The 21,642-nt window shown below is 35.1% G+C and overlaps 1 protein-coding gene across 3 annotated transcripts in view; it reads left to right on the plus strand.

The window, feature by feature from the left end:
- MICU3 (Mitochondrial calcium uptake 3) overlaps positions 1-15,128 on the plus strand; it is a 30,706-nt gene extending 15,578 nt beyond the window's left edge. For all 3 annotated transcript variants that reach the window (XM_089249251.1, XM_089249252.1, XM_089249253.1), the window contains 4 exons: positions 1,585-1,762; positions 3,426-3,534; positions 3,627-3,784; positions 5,684-15,128. In XM_089249251.1, coding sequence (XP_089105377.1) covers positions 1,585-1,762; positions 3,426-3,534; positions 3,627-3,784; positions 5,684-5,752 — 514 coding nt within the window. In that variant the 3' untranslated portion in view covers positions 5,753-15,128. The remainder of the gene's footprint in view (positions 1-1,584; positions 1,763-3,425; positions 3,535-3,626; positions 3,785-5,683) is intronic.
- Positions 15,129-21,642: the final 6,514 nt, after the last annotated feature.

The following is a 21,642-nucleotide window of genomic DNA, read 5'->3' on the forward strand; positions in this document are numbered from 1 at the left end:
TTAAAATGTACCAAGGTGTGCTTGTGAATATTCAACTAACAAGCATGCAACATGAGAGGAAAATCTGTGATTAATTCATTCAAAATGTGAAAAGATCAGACATTCAGAACAAGTCAAAGCCAATGGAATTTTCAGATTGGAAAGAAAATACTTTCATCCCATATCAAACATGGGATCATGTGAAATGAGTTAACAGGATATCCATTATTTTGTATCAAAAAATTAGATTCAACATTAATACATATTCAATGTATATACTAATAGAGGGTTACCAGACATCCTCCTTTAGGAAGGTATGTCTTCCTTTTTTGTGTCATTACGAGCATCCTCATATGTTTTGAAAAATTCACCTTTTGTCATCTTTTTTTCAGGCTTTTTGAATTTCTTTTCCACCCTGGAACATATATCTGTTTATTAACATGAGAGTTTTGTGTTTTTATTTACCAAATGTTTACATGCTTCGACCAGTTGCCATCGAAATTTCCAGAATACAAGAATCCAAGTTGCTTCCAAGCAGTGCAGTTGCTATTCTAACCATGGCCCAGCTTGCTCCAGGATAATATGAAAAGACAGTCCAAAAAACAACTTTGGAAGAAGTCCATCGCAACATCCATTTTGAGATTACCATAATTTGCTCACCAACAGTAAATGCTATGTACTAAAGTGGGGAGGAAGGGGTGTTACCTTTTCCATTTAGAAATGAGGAAAATAGGATGCAAACTACACTCAATGTTGGTTCCTATGGCAAATCTCGTCTGGCAAAGAAGAAACTCTCCCGAAAGAAAAAGAAAACCTTCTGAGGGTAAAGCTTAAAGAAGCTGTCCCACTGTCCCACAGCTAGGGTTGGACAGACGTGGCTCGGAAAAAGGTAATAAAATGTCTTTGTTTGACACAAACTGCAAAGTGTCTCCAGCTACCACCACAAGCCAGCTGCAAGTACTGTAGAGCTTCGGCAGTCAGCATCAAAGTTGCAGTGCTTCATGGAACAGCCTCCTTAATGAGGGTATGAAAGCTTTCAGAAATGCCAATAAATGTAACAAAAGATAAGGTCCAAGGAAAACCTCGCCATGCTCCAGGTAAAGACCATTAACCAGACAGTGGGAACAATTCATTATTCATAATAAGCAAAGGGAGATAGATCACCATTTGCTTTTTTTTCCAGCAGTTAAGAAAAATTGTTATTGTGGCTGGGCTTTTTCATCTGTGGCATTCATAACAGATCATGTGGCATGATCTGTTATGAAAATCGGGAAAAGTGATGTTACCAAAGGTGCTCAGTTTTCAAATCTGGTAACCATATTAGCTATAGCAACTAATAGCTATTGAAATTACTTGTACAAAATAGTTTTGTCTGTTAAAATTATATAGGAAATACTCCATGAAAAAGGATTGTTTAAAATCTTTAACAGTGTTGAATTTTTTTCATTTCTTTTTAATTGGTTAAAAAAATATTGCTGCCTAGAACATGTATGCGAAGTTGCACATCTATAACATCTGTAAAAAAGTTGTACATTTATGCTTTACCACAATATTTTGTTTAGTTCCATCAAGTGATCATAATTTCAATTCTATTTGAAACAACAGATTCATGGACAATCTTCAAACAGAGGTCTTGGAGCTTGAGTTCACAGAGTTTTCCAGAGGCATGCCAACAATATCAGAAGTGGATTTTGCCAGAATTTTACTGAGATACACTTATGTTCATAGCAGTGATTATGAGGCATATATACAACGGGTACAAGAAAGAATTCCAGAGACAAAGGTTGGAATAAGTTTTCACCTTTAGATATTTCTTCTCATACGTCACAGGTCTATAGTTCAAGGTTACATTAATAAGAAACAAAATATGTGTAACAGTATATACAAACAGTTCATCAGTTGTCTTCAACTTCTGGTGTGTGGCAGGGCCGTCTTAAGAGCATCATAGGCCCCCCGGGCCAAGTGATTTTTCTGAGGCCTTACCAGGCATATTCCCGAAAAATTCAATTACTTCTTTTTCTGAGGCCCGTAGGCCGTGCCAGGGTGGACCCATGCGTTAAGATGGCACTGGTGTGTGGGGGATTTTCTGCCACCTGCAAAACATTTCACACAATTCAGGTAGCCGCTACATAAGTTTAGATTTTGTGCATAAAGTACTGTCTCTACATTGGTTTTTATTTGCCTTAGCTGTTGGAATCTCTGGGAATTATTTATCCCATTCCCACCATTCCATGATATTGCTCAACTATTTTCACCTTTATGTAGGTGTAAAAAGATTGAAGAATACTACAGAGAGCTGAGAAATAGGAATTTTTTTTAAACATAAATTGATGTAATAATGATAGAACATAATATATAGTCGAACCCTGTTGTAACGCCTTTCCCTGATTTAGCATCAATTCTGCTTAGCATCTGGAATTTTCAGTTAACAAATCTTCCACATATAGGATTTACACGAATTCAACTGTTGATTCACCATAACACCAGAATTCTGAAAGAAAATGGTAATGTTAAATCAGGGTTCGAGCTGCACTAATTATGATGCTTTCTGTTGAATGAAATATTGCTTCCCAATGAACAATTGTTTATTAGGAACATCCTTAAGCATCACTAAGTTCAACGATACTTTTGGCCAGTTTATAGCCACCAGTTAGTTTCAAGTTCCCCATGCAGTTTTAATCTATTCGTGTAAAAATTTTCACACTCCAACATAACAGCACAGTGACAGGTTATTTTTTTTAAAATTAAGTGATTGTGATCAAATTACAAATGTCTGGCTATTTACAGGAAAGTGCAATTGGGAAAACTGTCATCTGACTCTTCTGTAATAGGTCCACAGTTTGATACAAATCTTATGTATATATATTTATTAATGCTTTAGATGCCTGGCTACTTCAACTTCATCATTTCAGAACAGATTGAGATAATCACATCAAATCAACTCTACTTTTGTCTCAACTAAAGTTGTCTACTGGGATCGTTATTTTCTTCTGGGCTCTTTAGCCTGAACTCAGTATTGGCAAATTGTGCAGAGATAGATCATATCTATACAACGTTGATTGCCATCATTAGAAAAGTGCTGATAGAGTGAAATTTTTTATATTATTCTCAGTTGTCAATAAGTAATTAACTGCCACTGAAGACTACTGAAAAGTGATTTGTATCTTATCTATGCAAATATCTCATACAGATTTCTGATTATAATGAGTATTTATTGAGAGAAGTTTGACAAAATGGATTTAGGCCCGATTCCAACCATAACAGAAAATATTATCACTTTTAGTGATATTTATCATTACACATTATTTCAATAAGGTTTTACTGTATATTAACAATTCATAAAGAATTCTCCTTTACTGCTGTATCCTTTACAAGTTGATAATTGTCAGATATTAATGCAGTAATTATTTCAGTTTTTCTAATGATTATCTCTTTCTCACTATCAGGGCATAACATTTGATCAATTTCGAGCTTTTTGCCAGTTTCTCAACAACCTGGATGATTTTTCAATTGCTATGAGGATGTTTACATTTGCCAACCAACCGATTTCTCAAGGTATTTTCATGCCAAGTCTTCACTTGTAGGATTTAATTTTGTGTTATTACAAAAATAATCAAACACAATTTTAATATTTCTTTCCATCCTAGATGAGTTCCACCGAGCTGTTACCATTTGTACCGGTCATAGTTTAGATCGTAGTCTTGTGAACACTGTTTTTCAAATTTTTGATGAGGATGGAGATGGCCAATTATCTTACAAGGAGTTTATCGCCATCATGAGAGACAGGCTGCACAGAGGATTTAGGGTAAAAACAAGAGAGTTTTCTTTACACATTTAATTTTCTAGTCATTTTAACTTATCCCCTAACATGGCAAGGGTTTTTAAATAAGGTTCCAAGCTACTCACAAATATTTACAGTGATATCCTGATTAAAGTGACTTTGAGTTGCAGGATTTAAGAGTTACGTAATTTTTTGGGAAATGTGTCAATTTCTGAAATTAAAGCCAATCACTGGATAATTGCTCAGAGAGAAGAGATTATTAAGTGGTAATCAAGTAAGAATTGTTTTATTCAATCAGAACACCATATATAATGGAACTATACTTATTTTTGAGAGGCTGCATTATGTAAAAAGATGAAAACTTTTCCATGATTTTAAATCAGAATGAAAAGCCTTATTTGGTATCTGCCATTTTTGCAGAGAAGGTCAAAACTTCATATCTGAAGCCCAACATTATTGCTGGTCTCAAAAAAATTTGGTTTGCAAATGATGGGCATCAACATCACATTAATGCACCTTGCCAGAAACTGTCAATTTCAACTCACTGATAAAAGTTGTTTTCTTGCCTACAAACACAAACAGCTTATTTTTTCCACTGAACCAACACACTAGCTAAACATTCAAAAGCATTTAACACATGACTTCCATCTGCACAGATTTTAGGAAACAGTCTTTTTTAAAGATTGCAGTTATGCAAGGCAAGTTAGATTTTATGAAGACATACGAAATCACCATGATGGTACAGCCATAGTAAAAAGGAAAAACACACATTTTTCCCCTAAGTTTTGGTCCCCAATTAACTGATGATGTATTTATATGTACTTGTATGCAAAATCTTACCCCAACTTATGCGGCTGTTGTCTGACCCACCTATCACCTAACTTTGTGGTATTAGAGTATCATGTTGAGATTTTAGAATACTCTAACCACAATGTTTGATATACTGTATATCACTTAAGAAGTGATACAAAGCTATCTAATTTCAGAAGCAAATATTTCTTCCCTTGCAAGTTTTTTTTCTCCTATAAAATATGCAAAGCTTGGAGTATAAGTCGTAGCCTTTTCTTTTTTTTTTTTTTGCACCAAAGTATAATGCTATTACAGGAAGTTCCCACATAAAGTAGTAGGCATGTGAACATCTTGAGGCGTGACATGAATAAAAAGTTATAAAACATTTTCCATTCGAAATCAGCTGTTAAATGTAGGTCCCAGTCCATGTGCAGAAAATTATCATTATTCTTTGTAACTTTTGTTTTGTTCGTCTTTGCCTATTCCTGGTACACATTAATATGAACCACATTTTTCATATTTAAAACAGTGCTGCACACTACTCGATTTCATTTGTATGTTTCAAACTTTTGCACCAGCTCTACATTTTCAAGAACAAAAAATAGAGGCATGACATGCCTCCAGCCCTTGTATACTCTTAGGTTGCCCTCATAATAGAGTGAAGAGGTACAAGTTCCAACAATTGCAACCAGGAAGAAAACAATGCATGGGGTGGAGGAAGAGATGTCTGCACGTAATAAAAGAGGAAGAGGATAGAGAAAATGACCAGAGGGGTTCCGAAATGTAAGAGTGTGATGATGATGATGATGATACCTCCGCAGAAGAGGGAAAGAAAAAAAGAGGAAGAAATGGACCAAACAGCTGATAGCGAAAATCGCCAAATCAAAGTGAAAACAAACATGTTCATTCAATTCCCACACCTCATTGAGAGGCCTCTTTTGTCTGACGTCTCGAGTATGTGTGGTGTAGGACAAAACACACAATACAATTGTTTTTTCCACTAGTCTCTATTATGCACTCCCGTATTTCTTGGTCGCCGCACTATGTGCTTGGCCTTACTAATTATAAGTGTCAGATTGTTTAATTCACTAAATATTTTCATTCATTCAGTCTCATTAGTTTTTTTCATTTCAGTCTCATCTAGTTAAAAGTGAAGGATGGGAAGCTTTCAAGTCATGCGTGAAAACTGAAATGAGATCGTGAATCAGAGGAGAAATATTCATGCTGTGTTTTATCTCAAAAAACAAGAATCTCACCTCTCTTCCTCTACCTCCAGGATCAAAAATGTGAAAAATCATATCGCATAATTCTTCAGCTATTGTTCAAATTTTTCTTTATTTAATAATGTAATTTTTTTATTTTATTTTGAGCTTATCATGTACAGTATTAATTATAATAGTACTTTTAATGCAAGTGGAACCAGTTTATAAAAAAAATGTCTCGAACAGTAATATAACAATGCAGTTACTTCACAAGCGATTCGTAAACCTTATAGAAGACAGTGAATCAGTACTTAGTTATTTTATTACACAATAAAATATTGAGTCGAGATATTTTATGCTGGTATTGATGAATGCTAATATTTAGTATTTTCAGAGTTTATAAGAGGTTCCACTGTATTTAGTTGCTTAAGATTGACATTACTGATATCGAGCATTATAATTCAAGTATTATTTTGTGCACTTGTGTTCTTTTTTTCGCATTTATTCTCATTGCTATGTAGTTATTATTAGATCTCATTTTCTAATCACTTTTATTTCGCCATAAACAAATTTACACTTTTGCAAAGTTAATAATGGAAGTTGAAAACTTATTTACTTGTTCAAGTTTTTAATGCCTCTATTTCATATTCAGCGCTGTTGATGAATTTATGTTACAAATAATTGTGATCTCTCATATTTCTTTTCATAAAAAATAGCATTAGTGCAATACGATTTTGTTCTCCCCCCCCCCCCCCATGTATATGCCAAATCGAGCGGGATTTTTTTTTTGTGCCATTTTGAATAAATTTATTGTTAATGAATATGTTTTATTGCAATAATATTGCCATTTTCATTTTGGGTATATATTGTGTTGTGTGTGAGAAATTTTTTCTTCTTCAGGTATCTGATTCAGTACTTTGTTATATTTACCAGAAATTTATTGTTATACAGAAAGTGTTTTTTTGAAAATTTTTATATGATTGATCATTATTTTTTGTTCAAATTATGTATTTATATTCTTTTCTTGAAAAAATAGCTTTGCGACAAAGTACTTTTACTTTACAATTCAATGATTCATTAATCATTCTTAAGACCTGGTTTGAAATTGATAAGGAATGAGATGTTCTTTATGCAGTTGCAGCATCGTTCTCTCCAATATTATTCCATGCTAGGTGCCATACTCTGATGGCATCAAGATGGGAAAAATATGATCACCTCTATTGATTTGTAGGAACATGATGCAGCGCTGCAAGCCAAACATCTTGGTGTGTCTTATTTAATCAAATCCCTGCTTATAAGAGACTAGAGAATCCTTGGACTGTCGGAACGACTTTCGTCATGAAAGTTTGTTTATCTTTACTTTTGCGCTGCCTTTGGTACTATAAATTAATGTGATGTGTTGTCCTCCCTGAATGTGAAGATTAAAAGTTTGACTCTGTTCAAAAAGCTGCCCAGTGACAATCTAGATGTGTTTGGAATTTGCTACTATGTTACATAAAGTTGGAATATCTATACTTCATTACTGATATGTTGCTCAGCTGTTTCATTGTAAAAGTTTTTCCTATTTCTTGTCAGAGGTCTTACCATGTGAAATTAATTGCTCATTTATGTACATAAAAAAATCCTAAAGCATTGTAGTTATGTGCATGCATTTTATGGGGTCCTAAGCACAACAAAACTCTTCCAGTGAAAGAAAGGAGTTAGAAACAAGGTACATTATGCACATGAAATGTCAAAACATATTTTAGCTTGCTTTTTGATATGATCATCTCAAGTCTGTTGTAATTATTGAACAAAATAATTCTAATATACAGGGTATTGCCTTGAAGTGGAGATGCTTGAGAACAAACTCAGAGGGATGATATTAGGCATCGTGAGGAACAGAAATTGCCATAGAACATGGTATTACAAACCTTTTTTAGTCGGTAAAAATCACCACAATACTTATGAAGGGTGTTACGTCAATTAGGACAAAAAAGCCAATAATAAGGAGAGAAACGTTTATTTGACAGCATGATTACAACTCAGTGTGTGATGTATAACATAAAGTACAATAATAAGTACAAAATATGTGCAAAAAAGTAAAATAAATAAGTACAAAAACCATTTACATGACAACAATGATTATAATATAGCCTGTGCACCACAGTTCAATATCAGAATGTAGGGGAAGAGAAATTATTGCAGGAGTTGTTTGAAGTGCTGTGTTGTAATCATGCTGTGAAATAAATGTTTTCTCTTTATTATTGGCTGTTTTGTCCCATTCGACGTCATAACCTTCATAAGTATTTTTGCAATTTCACCTGCTAAATGTGGTTTGCAATACTATGTTCTATGGAAATTTTTGTTCTTCTTGGTGCCTAATATCACCCCTTTGAGTTTGTTGCCACTTCAAGGCAACACCCTGTATTGGGAGTCTATATAACTAAAATTGACGTGTTCTCAGCTCTCCGCAGTCTTAACCATGAATCAAAAAATTATGAAACTTCAGGAATGTCTTGATAAGAGGACGAAAAAGAACTTTATCTTTTATCGTGAATTCGCAATGTTCGTGAGAGTTTTATCAGCAATGCATGCTCTTCTAAACTTGATATCATTCTCATTAGGGAACAAATGAGAATGGAAATGTTTAAATACCTTGCAGTGGAACTTGAACAGTTTGATCACATGCATGCAAAAAAATGACTTTTTTTTTTCATTTAAATTTCTTCCCCATCCATTGATAAAAATATTTCCAGAGTTTCATAGCTATCTGAGATGGGTAATTAAGGCTGTGGATAGCTTAGTGAATAGTTTCTCCAACATTGATTTTATCAACACCCCATATGTATTTTTTTTTGATAAATTTGGATTTTTTGTTAAGGACTTTTGTAGAAATCAAAAGCGAATTAGTCATATCATTGTTACATGCTTGGCTGTGAAAGTTACTGTTTAGTTAAATTTTATCTGAATAAATTAAAACTTTTAAAAACATTTATTAAGTTAATTTACTACATTTCAAAAATATGGCATTGCAATTGCTACAATGTGCTGATAGTATAGTTTGTGATTTACCCCAATTGTATCAATTTCTGAAGCCATTTGATTGCCTATAGAACAGTGTTCTTCAGCTGTTGGTCTGCAAATTGGTGCCAGTCCATGAGAATTTCCCACCAGTGTGTGAAACATTTCGGCTTTTCCACATTTGGTTTTTATTTCTATCTTAGCCATTAGAGATTTAAGAATTATATTCATTTATTTTTTGGCCGACCACAAATTATTTTTTTTCCAGTCTGCAAATTATCTCTCCCACTTATTCATTTTTTGCCAGTGTGCATATTGTTTCTTGTATTTATTTTCTGCTGGCCCTCAAATATTTTTCCAATTTATTTTTTGCTGGCACAAATTATTTTTTCAATTTATTCATTTTTTTCCCAGTCTAAATTATTTGTCTTTTTATTCATATTTTGCCGGTCTGCAAATTGTTTCTCACATTTATTTTAATCTCGCCCACAGAGATTATTTTTTTCAACTTATTTTTTGCTGGCCCACAAATTACTTTTCCAATTTATTTTTTTCTCCCAGTCTGCAAATTATTTCTCTCACTTATTTATTTTTTACGGGTCTGCAAATTGTTTCTCACATTTATTTTCTGCTGACCCATGAATTAGTTTTCCAATTCATTTATTTTTTGCTGGCACACAAATTATTTTTACAATTTTTTTTTCTACCCTGCAAATTATTTTCCTCATTCATTTATGTTTTGTTGGTCTGCAGATTATTTCTTCTATTTACTTATTTTTTGTTGGTCCTCAAATCATTTTTCCCATTTATATGTATTTTTTGTTGGTTTAAAAATTATTTCGCCTATTTATTATTTCTTCCTCTTATTTATTTTTTTCCCTATTAATTATTTTCACATTTCCGCTGGTTCGCGAAACTGTTCAACTTCTTTCACCTGTCAAAGAATACTACTATAGAATAAAGGACAGATTTTCATGAAATAACTTTCAACATTTCTATTGGTTGTTGGTACTTTTTTAATTTATTTATCAAAATTTGTTTTAATTATTATAGATTTATCACACCATACTAGTTACGTGAGTTTGTCATATTCCAATGAACTGAGTACACAGTGAGTTTTTTAGAAATAAACATTGGAGCTTTCTTTATTCGGATATTCTGAATGCTTTTAGTTTACATGACCAGTATGTTCAAATGTCTATGTACTTAATGTGTTATAGATAAAATATTTGATTTGATGTACAAAAAAAAGAGAAAAAGTTATAGTTTTAATATTCTAGTATTAACGATTGATAATAGCACCAAGCATAAAAACACCCATGTCATTTTTTTGTGCCATTATGTTGTTTTTAATTTCATTTTTTTTAATTGGTTAAATGTTTTGAAGTGTGTATTTCGGTGAAATACATTAAGCATAATAGTACTATTATGGAAGGTTTCCTGGCTTTTTAGCTGTCGTGAATGTATGCTAAACCTGGACATTTTTAACTGTTCATACAAATGACAAGTATATTCAGGAGACAGTGATTCAAGTTATGCAATCCTTGACTCTCCTGTCACTCATTTAAAAAGTCTCTCCGTAGAGAGCAGGAAGACCTACAACATGATACTTACATAACGTGGAAATTTAAAAATTGCATGAATTTACGACAATGCTAAAAGAAAAGAATTATGTTTATTGTTCATATAAAAAAACTTTCATTGAATTAGCTCATTTAGATCGTTTATTATTATATATATACAGATGTTTTAAAAACGTTTGCAACCATAGGGTTTATTGTAAGACTTCTACAAAGTGTTTGTAATTCAAAACAATCTTTTTAACACAAATAATAAAATAATTTAAATGACCTGATGTGTTTTGGCACTCCTGGGTGCCATTTTCAAAGGTATTGTATGCAGATGTGTATTTACAAGGCGCCAAGTTTGAAGGGGTGGCAAATTCGAGGAATGAGTCGTCAAGAAAATTGTTAGAGTGGGAGATGGGTGGTAAAACATTTTATAGCCCGCAAGCATTAAAACCATAAATCCATCTCTGCTTAGAGAGCGCAAGGGACTAGGTCAATCAGTGACCTTCAAGGTTTTTAAGCATGTGAGTGAACAGAAGAATATGCAGACCATGAGGGACAAAAAGATTGACAAAGAGAGCAAAGAACCAATCAGTAAGTGACCATAAGAGTGACCTAGAGATCAAAGCACCAGGTCAGTGATTGATCAAAACAGTGTGTAATGATCAAAACAGTGTGTAGCATGTGAATGATCAAAAATAGAGCAAGGGACTAGGTAAGTGAGTGACCTAGAATGTGTGCTAGCATTTAAGTGGCCAAAACAGTGTGTGAGCATGGGAGTGACCTAGAGATAGATGGGTTTACCGGGGTGGGGACCACCATGTTATAGCGCAGAGCTGCAAATTTGAGTCAATAAAATCAGACTTGAACAGAAGAAGGGCACCAAAATTATAAATATGCCTCTAATTATATGAAAAAATGGCACCCAAAAATGCAGAAACATTTCAGGTCATTTAAATTCTTTCATTATTTGTCTTAATCTTAGGAATGTTGTTTTTAATTGGTGAATTTATTGAAACTGTTTACTGTTGATTTTTCTTGCTGAAGTCTCATTCATACTCTCGCTGTTCTCCCTTATTTGTTTTGCAATGTACAGCACAAACTGTATCGTAATAATGCAAATGTCAAAATTCACAATTATCAATTAATATTTAGGTTTATTTTGGCATCAAGCCACATGGTACTTAGTCTCTATTATTATTTTTTATCAACCAGTTACTGAAGAAACAGTTCAGAATTATATCTAACATGTGTGCTGTCAAAATCATATCTAAATTTATACACATTGCTTTGATAATCAAATACGTTCAATGCGAATTTTGGAAAGTTATCAATTTCCAGTTTGTACTTAAAAAAAGACACATTGATCTCGTCTCTATGTAATGTTGGAAGTGTATTGCATCAATTTGTGGGTTTGAGAATCATGTAATTTTTTTTTTCAATCGCTTATTGTAATTGTTTCTTTCTCTTGAAGCATATCAAGAAAAGTTGGATTGTTATATCAAGAGTTATACGCAAGCGGTTATTGTTGATTGATGCCTTCAGTGTTATGTTTAAAATGTGGTAATTATCTCATAATTTTCATTAGTAATTATCAAAATCATTATCATAATTATAATATAAAAAGTTTAATTTTTAATTTACATTATTATCATAGTATAGACATAGACCTATAAATGTAAAAACTATTTATCATAACTAATTTTAAATTAATTACTTGACTCATGGAAACATATTTTCTGGATGTTATGCCGAGGTGAACTCGGAAAGAAAAGTCATCTGGTCTCCATCAGGACTTGAACCCAGGCCCTCTCGCATACCAGGCAAACACGTTACCATCTACACCACTGAAGACATGACCCTACCTTCCTTATTTCACGCACTGTGGCATCAGGCGCTGAAGTAGAGGTATTAGTTGTCTCTGTTAACTTCAGCAAATGGCCTCCGGGTGGGATGGTAGAGAGAGATATATTGGGTAAAGAAAATAGCAGTCTATCTATCAAGGAAACAGACGTGGCACAGTGTGTGAAATAAGGAAGGCAGGGACATGTCTCCAGTGGTGTAGATGGCAGCATGCTTGCCTGGTATGCAAGAGGGTCTGGGTTCGAGTCCCGGCAGAGACCATATCACTTTTTCTTTCCGAGTTCACCTTGGCGTAACATCCAGACAATATGTTTCCTTAATATATTGGGCTGAGGAGTAAAGCCCTCAATCTCTCTCTAATTACTTAACTTTTTTTCAAAATAATGTTTCTAGTTGCATTAAACAACTTTAGTGTAAATAAAATCAACCATTAACAATCAAAAGCAATTATATCTAAGAGAATCGTTATTCTGTTGTAGGAATTATTTATAACAGTAAATTTCCAACTAATGATGATGGTACTTACATCACATATTGTAGTCGTATTTGAAAGTCACACATGCTGTGATACAATTTTCATCGTACCATTAAGATCGAGTTTCAGGTGAAACAAGTAGGTACTTTAATGATTTGTACTTACAAGTACTTTTCTAATATTTTGCTATTGCTGCAATGCGAGCTGTATTTCTTTTAATTTTTTTGTGTGGTTTCCATACATATTCATTTCATATCCCAAGTAGAACAAAGGCATTCCATATAAATATGGAAAAGATAGCAATTTAGCGATTTTATTAAGAATATAATCCAGTTTAAAAATCTACCCTGAGATACATTTGTCAATTTCTCAATTTATTGTCCGGTGATATCGAATATGTAACTATCGTCTATTAACCCTGCTGTATTTTTGATAGAAAATGCAATGCCTGAGACTTTTCTTAGTGATTAGTGACAATTTAACGATATTAAAATAAATGAAGTTCAGAAATTCGCATGGATTATCTTTCAGAATTTTCGGTATTTGTCAGTTATGGATATCGCAAAGGATTTTGGCGACTTATTTACTTGTTAGCTCGAATTTTGGCGGCCTTTTCTTCTGTATTCCCCCCTACCCCCCTCCCAATTCGAGTGTTGGCTACCTTTTCGTTCGTTGACGTGGAATTCGATAATGTTTTACATGGCAGCAATTGAGTGTATTAACCACTTCACGTACAAGGTTTTGACAACAAATTTGGATTATCTATATTTGACAAATCGGTAATAAAAAATATAAAAGGAAAAACAGTATAATAAGTAGATAAGAGAGTATTTATTTAGCCTCTTTTTCACCTTCACCTTCTCTTTCGCTCTAAGGCGGGAATTACACTGTAAAACTTTTACAGAAATTCTTTTATAAAACTTGAAAAATGCAACTAATAAGGTTATTGGTTGCATTTGTCAAATTTCACAATGCCATTTCTACCATTTATATGCAGAGCCGGACTTGAGCAGGCGCAAGCGCACCAGGCCGCAAAATATTAGAGGCTACTACTAAACCAGACATGCACCTCGTCCATATTCCTATCCGGAACTTCTAACGAATTGGTACATGTTGGAATGTGTGTGTACGTATAATGAACCTTTCGTGAAGTTTGTTTCTGTGTAATGCTTGTTATGTGCAGTGCTGCCATCTGGAATCAGTTTAAACTAAGTTTTTCTCAACTCATAGTGAGTGAAGTGTAATGAATGAATAATTTTAACGTTGTAGGCCTGTTGCTCTCTTGCGGCGAGACTTTTTAACGGGCTGATCGGCTCTCTCGCATTCGTGCCTCGAAGTTGGGAACCGCAGAAAACTAACTTCAGCCCATCACCACTGCTGTAAAATTGCATTGACTATGTATAACATTTCACGATAACTGCTTTAAAAAGCCAGAACTTGAAATTCAATTGATGAAAAATATGTCGATTTTTACCATAAGGATTGCTACCGCAGAGGGGTCCCCCATCGAGGGGTTAGCGCACCAACCTCTCGATGAGTATAAAAAAAAAGCCTACCGTTCGGCAATGAATTGTAGGTCTCGGTCTAATTAGCCCTCGTGTGCAGAAAATGACCGTGGGGCGACGAAAATGATCAAATGATTTTAACATAAGGCTTCTTATCGACTTACAGTAACCAGCATGTCCATGCGTTAACATGGCCCTGCTTTCTGGAACTTTCTCAAAAATGTTTTTTTTTTACTTATACGAATCCCAAGACTTTTGCTCACCCCTTCCCCACCAAACTGAATTTCGATGGATGTATAGAGCAGGGCCTAACTAATGTGACATTACCTCTCGTAATATTGAAGAGGGCCGCAGAACTGTTCTCGCATCGGACCTCTAAATGACTAAGTCCGGCTCTGTGTACATGTAAGAGCGAAAAAGAGAACCCTAAAAAAAAACTCGCTTATCTGCCTTATCATATATATATTTGTTTCTTTTCCCCCGTCTTCCTTTTTCTAATGTGTGGTTATGTTAGGGTAGGGTTACCATATTTATCGCCGATTTCAAACAGAGATAAACTAATTTTGTTGCCAAAAAAGCTTGTACGTGATGTGGTTAATTGAACATCATCCAGTTCACCGGGAGCGCAAGAAAAAAGTAGCCAATACCAAAGTTAGCGACCTTCCAACAGCTACATAAAACAGATTGGTAGCAAGTAAATATTCGCCAAAAGTAGTCCATATAACTGTTGCGTACATAATAATAATAATAAATATTCATATGCGTACATAACGTCTTACATAGTGGGATATACTGTAGCTTCTTTTCCTATGAGATGCGAATAATTGTCATGAAGTGTTCATTTTCTTCCGTATTGTCCAACGCTGGAATTTATTTCTTAAATTTACTTGTTATTGGATTATAAAGAAGAATGTAACTATATATATATATTATACATCGAATAAATTGGTGCCTTGCCATTTATTTTGGAGTGATTGTGTCATTTTGAAGAGGGCAAACAAATGGTGGAAAATTTCAAAGAATCTGCATGTTGTATAGCAGTGGTTCTCAACAAGCCCGTGGCCCGGTTGACTTTTTTTTTCTGAGTAGAAGGCCTGGGCACAGGACGAATTTTGACATTTTTTTTCAGAATTTCGTGCAATACTTTTGTTAAATTTTTGTGCAATACTTTTTTCTCCTGCTAAATAAATACTTGAATGAATCTTTTTGCCAATAGACACAACAGCACATTAGTTTTGCATTTTTATGGAAAAATTTAGTTTAAAAACAATTTTTTTCGAGGGATATTTTGTTCGTCGAGGTCATCACTGACCTTATTTTTGTATGGAAACTTGTAGCACTAGGAACCAACCTTAACCGTCTAAAACAGCGGTTGTTAACCCTTTTCGGTCGCGACCCAAAATGAACAACAAGATCAGCTTCGCGACCCATGGGACTGTTTGTTTTTCCAAGTTAGCGAAACCAGTGACGAAATAAGAGTGAATTTATAACGGGATTACACGTTTATAACTAAGTGGATTTGTACGGCTCGTTTAGGAAGCCCCTGCGAATCGAGTTTGAGTCGTATCCCATAGCTCAAAAGTCCCTGTCTGTAAGTGGATTATACTACCCCACATATCTCCCAAGCCCATGTGAATCAGATTTCAGCCGTGACCCATAGCTTAAGAGTCCCTCACTGTAAGTGGATTTGCACGACCTACCTCGGTAGCCCCCCCCCCCTCCGAATCAGGTTTGGGCCATAGCTCACGAATCTCTGGCTGAAAGTGGATCAGAACAACTCCTCTCGGAAGCCCATGTGCAGTGCCGTCTTAACGCATGGGCCCACCCGGGAAAGGTCCGGGGGCCTAAAGAGAAGAGGCCTCACAGAAATTAGAACCGGTTGAAATTTTCGAAAATTTATCAGGTAGGGCCTCAGAAAAATCCCTTGGCCCGGGAGAACACGATGCTCTTAAGACGGCCCTGCCCCTGTGACCAAAGTTCGAGTCGTAACGCATACGTGAAGAACCCCGGTCTAAAACTTAAAAAAAAAAATCGATTCAAAAAATCCCCTTGCCTGCTGACCCATTCCAGGAGGATGGGACTGTGGAATGGGTATTTTAGCAACTCGCGTACAAAGGAATAGCTTTTCAAATTGCTTTTGTTAGTGAAATAACCACGTTGAGAATCAAAACTAGCGCTCTCCAATGTTCGAAGCCCATGAATAATTTATAAGTTGTTTCACCTCGTTGAAACCTCAATAGCCAGAGCTCATGATCCAAAGTGATCCATACATCGATAAAGGCCCGATCCGCCTACACGATGCCAGGATTTTCTATACGATTTATGCGAGTCGGAAAAATAAATAACGGGAAGTGTCACCACTTGTATTGTCTTCAGCAGCGCCTTGTCCCGATGAGATTGTCCTGTACGATTTTTTTTAAGGAATCTCATTCTCTGAAAAAACAATGGCGCTCCTTATCTTTTTTGGGAATCATCCCTCCGTTTTCATGTTCAAGACATGGAGCAAAAGATTGTATCTTCTCGAGGAAACGACACTGCGATATTGCAATATGGCGATTGTGTTCTCTGACAACAAAAAAAAATCCAATATATATATTTTTTCCTGGTTTTGAGAAGAATGCATTCTTAAGCTTCAGTGAATATTCAAAAGGAAAATATCCGAATAACAATGTGTGTGTGACATTCGATAGGTGGCAAGGTTTTGGCATGTAAGAGAATTAAGCAGCAACAGGAATTTTCCTCTACCTTTTCTATGTAGTGAAAACTATGAAAAATTACTTAAACGAATCTCGTTATGTCTTCAGTGAAATCTGCGTAGGATTTTCTGGTATTTAAGTGGAATTTTCGCAGAAAATCTGACTCTGAAAGCGTGCAGACGCAAATGAGATCTTGGGACATTTTTAAAATTTTACAATCTCTCAGTATAGTTCTGATACGTAACGAATAATTTTGACCAGCGATTATTGTTCGAAGCTTCCATAGAGATCTTCACGCAACACGTCTGAGGTTGTTGACCGTTTTCTTGCGAAACGTGAGGTTATTTTTTCTGACCACGTAGTAATATATAGTCCAGGGATTCTCAAACTGTGGATCGCCAGTTTTCGTCAGGGGTGCCGCAGAGGGGCGGCCCTGGCAATGGTTTTTCGAAGAGATCTGTTGTTAAACAGCTTTGGGGAGTTGCGGGTAAGCGTTGATCTAGGGAAGAGACGCCGTGGGTGGAAAAAGTTTGAGATCCTCTGGTATAGTCTACTAGAGGTAGAGTTGCCTTAATGCGAATGCAAAAAATGTTTTTTTACTAGCGTCATCTGCCGTTGACTCAAACAGCGATTTCTGAATCGATGTGTATTTTACCAGAATAATTATCTCCATTTTTGGAAAACAAAATATAAGTTATTACTTTTTAATAAAATTTATTACAGTCAAGTTCAACCATTGAGATATTTTATGCAGTCAAACGTCTGTTGATATAATTTTTTCTTATTTTGTTCCTTTTCAAAGCAGTTTTAGTTTCGATATTGTGCGTAAAAACATAAATTAGTTTGGTTTTTAGCGTCATCTATCTTCGACTTCAAATATAATTTTCTAATTTCATGCGTATAAAAATTACGACCGTATTTTTTTTCACTTTTCTACGAGCAATCAATTTCTCGATAATTTTCAGAATACTTAATCATTTTGAAAAGTCGTGCATACTTATAAAATAATCAGGTGAAGTGAAATATCGGTATCGGTTGATACTAAAGAGACCATACGTCCCGTATTTGACGGGAAATTCTCGATTTTTTTCTGGTTGTCCCGATATTTTTGTAAATATGTCCCAGTTTTTCACGTATTTTCAACGAAGCCAACTTGACTTTTTTACTTCAAATCAACGATTAAAATTATCTTCCCAACTCAGAAATTACATTAAGATTACATTACATTACCACTACAAATAAGAATATTTATTTCACATATTTGTGTTTTTTTTTTTAATTCACTGCAATTTGAAGTGGTGTTTCATTTTCCTCGATTGGTGACTTTTCTGTGATTTTAGCTCGAGTTGTCAACTTCGCTTACTTTTGGCATCGTTTCTGGCAATTATTGGTGATGCCCCGTATTTCGGAGTCCAATTTCACGTATTTTTCTCGAGCAAATACGGCCAGCCTACGATGCTCCTTCTGAGCTTCATGAGCATGAACTATTGAAACGTTAAAAAACTCGATTGCCTGTTGCAATGTATTTCGTAGTGCTTATATTTATTATATGTTTTGAATGACTGGATAAATAATCTATTGTCTGATGCGCCCGGTTCATGTAAAATTTTTGATCGGGCATACATTTGTTTGTATGCGTTTCAGGATCGAGAAATTCCGGAATGACGAGAAGTCCTAATTTCTACTTTTGGATGATTTTTCAAAAACACTTTCTTCCACTTTTCTTTTAGTGCCATTGTGTATTATTTGATTATGAACTCAGAAAACTGCCTCATCACAATTCAATACGTCCTATCTCGGAGTCATAAACCTATCCAATTTGGCAAGCTGCCTCCTATTATAATGCATTATGTAAAATGCAAATGTTCTGAAATTATGTGCAAAAAAGCCACAGAGAAATATTTGCATAATTTATAACATATATGTAGTAATAAACTTGTGCCAACTATCTCTATTCGCAATTTCAGTGAAAGCACGAGAATTTCGATTATATTTGAATATAATATGTATGGCTATAGGCAGGTCATATTTCATCCATAAAAATGAAGGAAATCGCCGACTGTTAAAAACACTTTTGTCACCAAAAACGTTACCAAGTGAGGAGAAAGCTGCCGATTATCGTTGAAATCTTGTCAATGGCGGGAGATAAACGGCTACTTCAATGTGCAGACAGTTGAAATGTATAAAATTTGTGTTTACTAGTCATGATCAGTGTTCACCAATACATATCTAGATGAGGGATTCATGCCTCAAAATTCTATTTTACTCCTCCAAATTTCGTTGAGGTAAATACTCCTCAAATATTGGATAATTTTCATTAATAAGTTATTTCTCACTGAGAGAAAAAATTCCCCTCTTCTTACAAAAATACTCCTTAAAATTTCAGAAGGGAATGAAATCGCTCTTGAAAATTATATTTTTGGCTAAAATTGGGGTCATGATTTATAAGATATGAAAATAATCTTCATCCATGATTTCAGTAAATATTACAAAGTAAGCTTCGTTTAAAAAAAAGGGAAATTTACATAATAGAAGTCGGGACAGGCAAAGACATGAGAAAATACGGATCATATGGTCACCCAATGACAAGAAAAGTCCTTCAACAGAGAAAGAACTACAGGGTCGAGAATTTTCAATATATTTTCTGCTACACTAACGTTCATTCCCATGCGCACAACATTCACAAGCCCGGGATCCAAACCCGGAACGGACCAAAAAGGTCGGTCATGAAATCGTTAAGGTCATCAAGTCACACTTTTTAAGACACAAAACATATCGAACACAATAGAAAGTAAGGAAGACATCGAGGAAAAACAACTGAGTACTTATATGAAGTATCGATGCGTGTTAAAAGATACCAACAAGGAAACGCATCCAAAACCACGGATTGAGTCCCCTTTTTACGAGAACACGGGTAAAAAAAAATGATCGAACTGAATATGTTTGAAATTACTTCAAGGTTATACCATATATCCGTCATTGACAAATCATTAAAATGGAACATCTTCAAAAAAAAAAACCATCGATTTTTAATGAGTAATCATGGAATCGAAGTCATTATTTTCTACCATTACAGCTTCAAATTACGCGGTTTCATCGCATGTTAGTCGTGATCGGTTATCAACGTAGAAAATCGGCTGAGTGGGAGGAAAACGATCTTATCTCGATCTTTTTTTTTCATGGCGGAAGATCATGGTAAAATGACCCTTGATAATGAATAGCCATAGTGGGGGGAAAAAAAGTTTATCATCATCATAAACTGATCTTTTTTTACTGAAAATCTCACGGAAACAGAGCCTTGGAGGGGCCCCCAACACCCCAATTGGAGGGCCCCACACCAAAAAAAAAAATCTTTTTTGGAGCCTTTTTAGTCCAATGTATAAGGTCTGCCAATAAAGTTTAAAAATTGAAAGGAATTTGTGCAGTTGAATGCGGTTTATGAAAAGTTGTTCTCATGAAGGGAGAATTTTTGTTTTTGGCTAAGAAAATAATTTAGTTTGATTTTTTGTCACTAGACGGCGCTGCACGAAAGTCCACAGGGGCAACACCCACTAGAAAACATTCTGAATAGGAATATTCTCTAGTAGGTGTTGACAGGAGTGATTGGCCCCCACTACTTCTTCAATCTCTTCTACGTTCGAAACGCTCGTAAAGCTTTAGCCGCCTATTCGTGGCTCAGAAAAAACTTCATCAATAATGCTTTATCCACAAATGTCAACATATCAATGTAAATTACGTAACGCTTGGCGAACACCGATTAGTTACTACTAGACAGCTTTAGATACGGTTATTATTGTTCGCGTTGATTTGTATGACGCACCGTTTTTCGCTCACTTTGTCTGACTAAAACCGGGTGCGTTGCGCCATACAAATAAACGCGAACAACAATGACTATGCTTGTTTAAAGCGCCGGTGTGCTCTGGGAAACTCAGAAATGAAATATTAATCATATACCCCTGCATTCATATAAAATCGTCAATAATTTAGGGGTTCACATCAAAACGCTATTGGAACGCCTGGAAAGCGATCGGATTGAAAAAAAATCTCGTATATATAATTCTCACCATAATTACCATATCAGGGCCATACTATAGATTGTAGGGCATCTGCCCATCCCCCTCCGATGCTGGTCTTTTTTTGTCTAATTGTCGAATCATCTTACCTGGGAATCTCTTGAAGCTCCGGGGACCTCCCAAGTTGCTCTGTCATAGTCGGTAAAGATGATGAAAGTACCTCCAGATTTGCATTGCAAAAGCATCGCACATCGTTTACAAGCGAATACCGTGCAATGCAATTACAATGCACAGTGGTGATACTACTACTACTACGCCCGTGTCTCGATCGCACCTGAAAAGCATAAGGAGAAAAAAAAAATCTTAATATTAATTAACAATCAATAAATTTATGTGCCAAAAAAAAAAAGGCCTTATAATTATGAATTCAGGGCCCGATTTTGGTGGGTGCGTAGAGCGCAGCCGCATCAGGGGTTATAAAATGAGATTAAAATAAGAGACCTGAGTCTCTTAAAACAAATATGTACATTGATTCCACTGGTTAGTTGATTTCGTTTTAATACGTTGTTTTTCAGGACTTTCAGCGGGCCCCGCCGCCCCAAAAGATTAAGAATTGAAATTTTTGTGAAATGAAAATTATTGGAGTATATTACATTTTAATCGATTTCTATTGATTTAAACTACTTATAGAGGGCTAGCAATGTCCCTGCTCTCTAATCAAAAACTGCAGTTAAAAATAAGGGGCCGTTCAAGTATTACGTAAGCAAA

Source organism: Pholcus phalangioides, unplaced genomic scaffold (genome assembly GCF_987345545.1).
Source record: "Pholcus phalangioides strain wild (caught in Gottingen) unplaced genomic scaffold, Ppha-v1.0 ptg000022l_1, whole genome shotgun sequence".
Lineage (NCBI taxonomy): Eukaryota > Metazoa > Arthropoda > Arachnida > Araneae > Pholcidae > Pholcus > Pholcus phalangioides.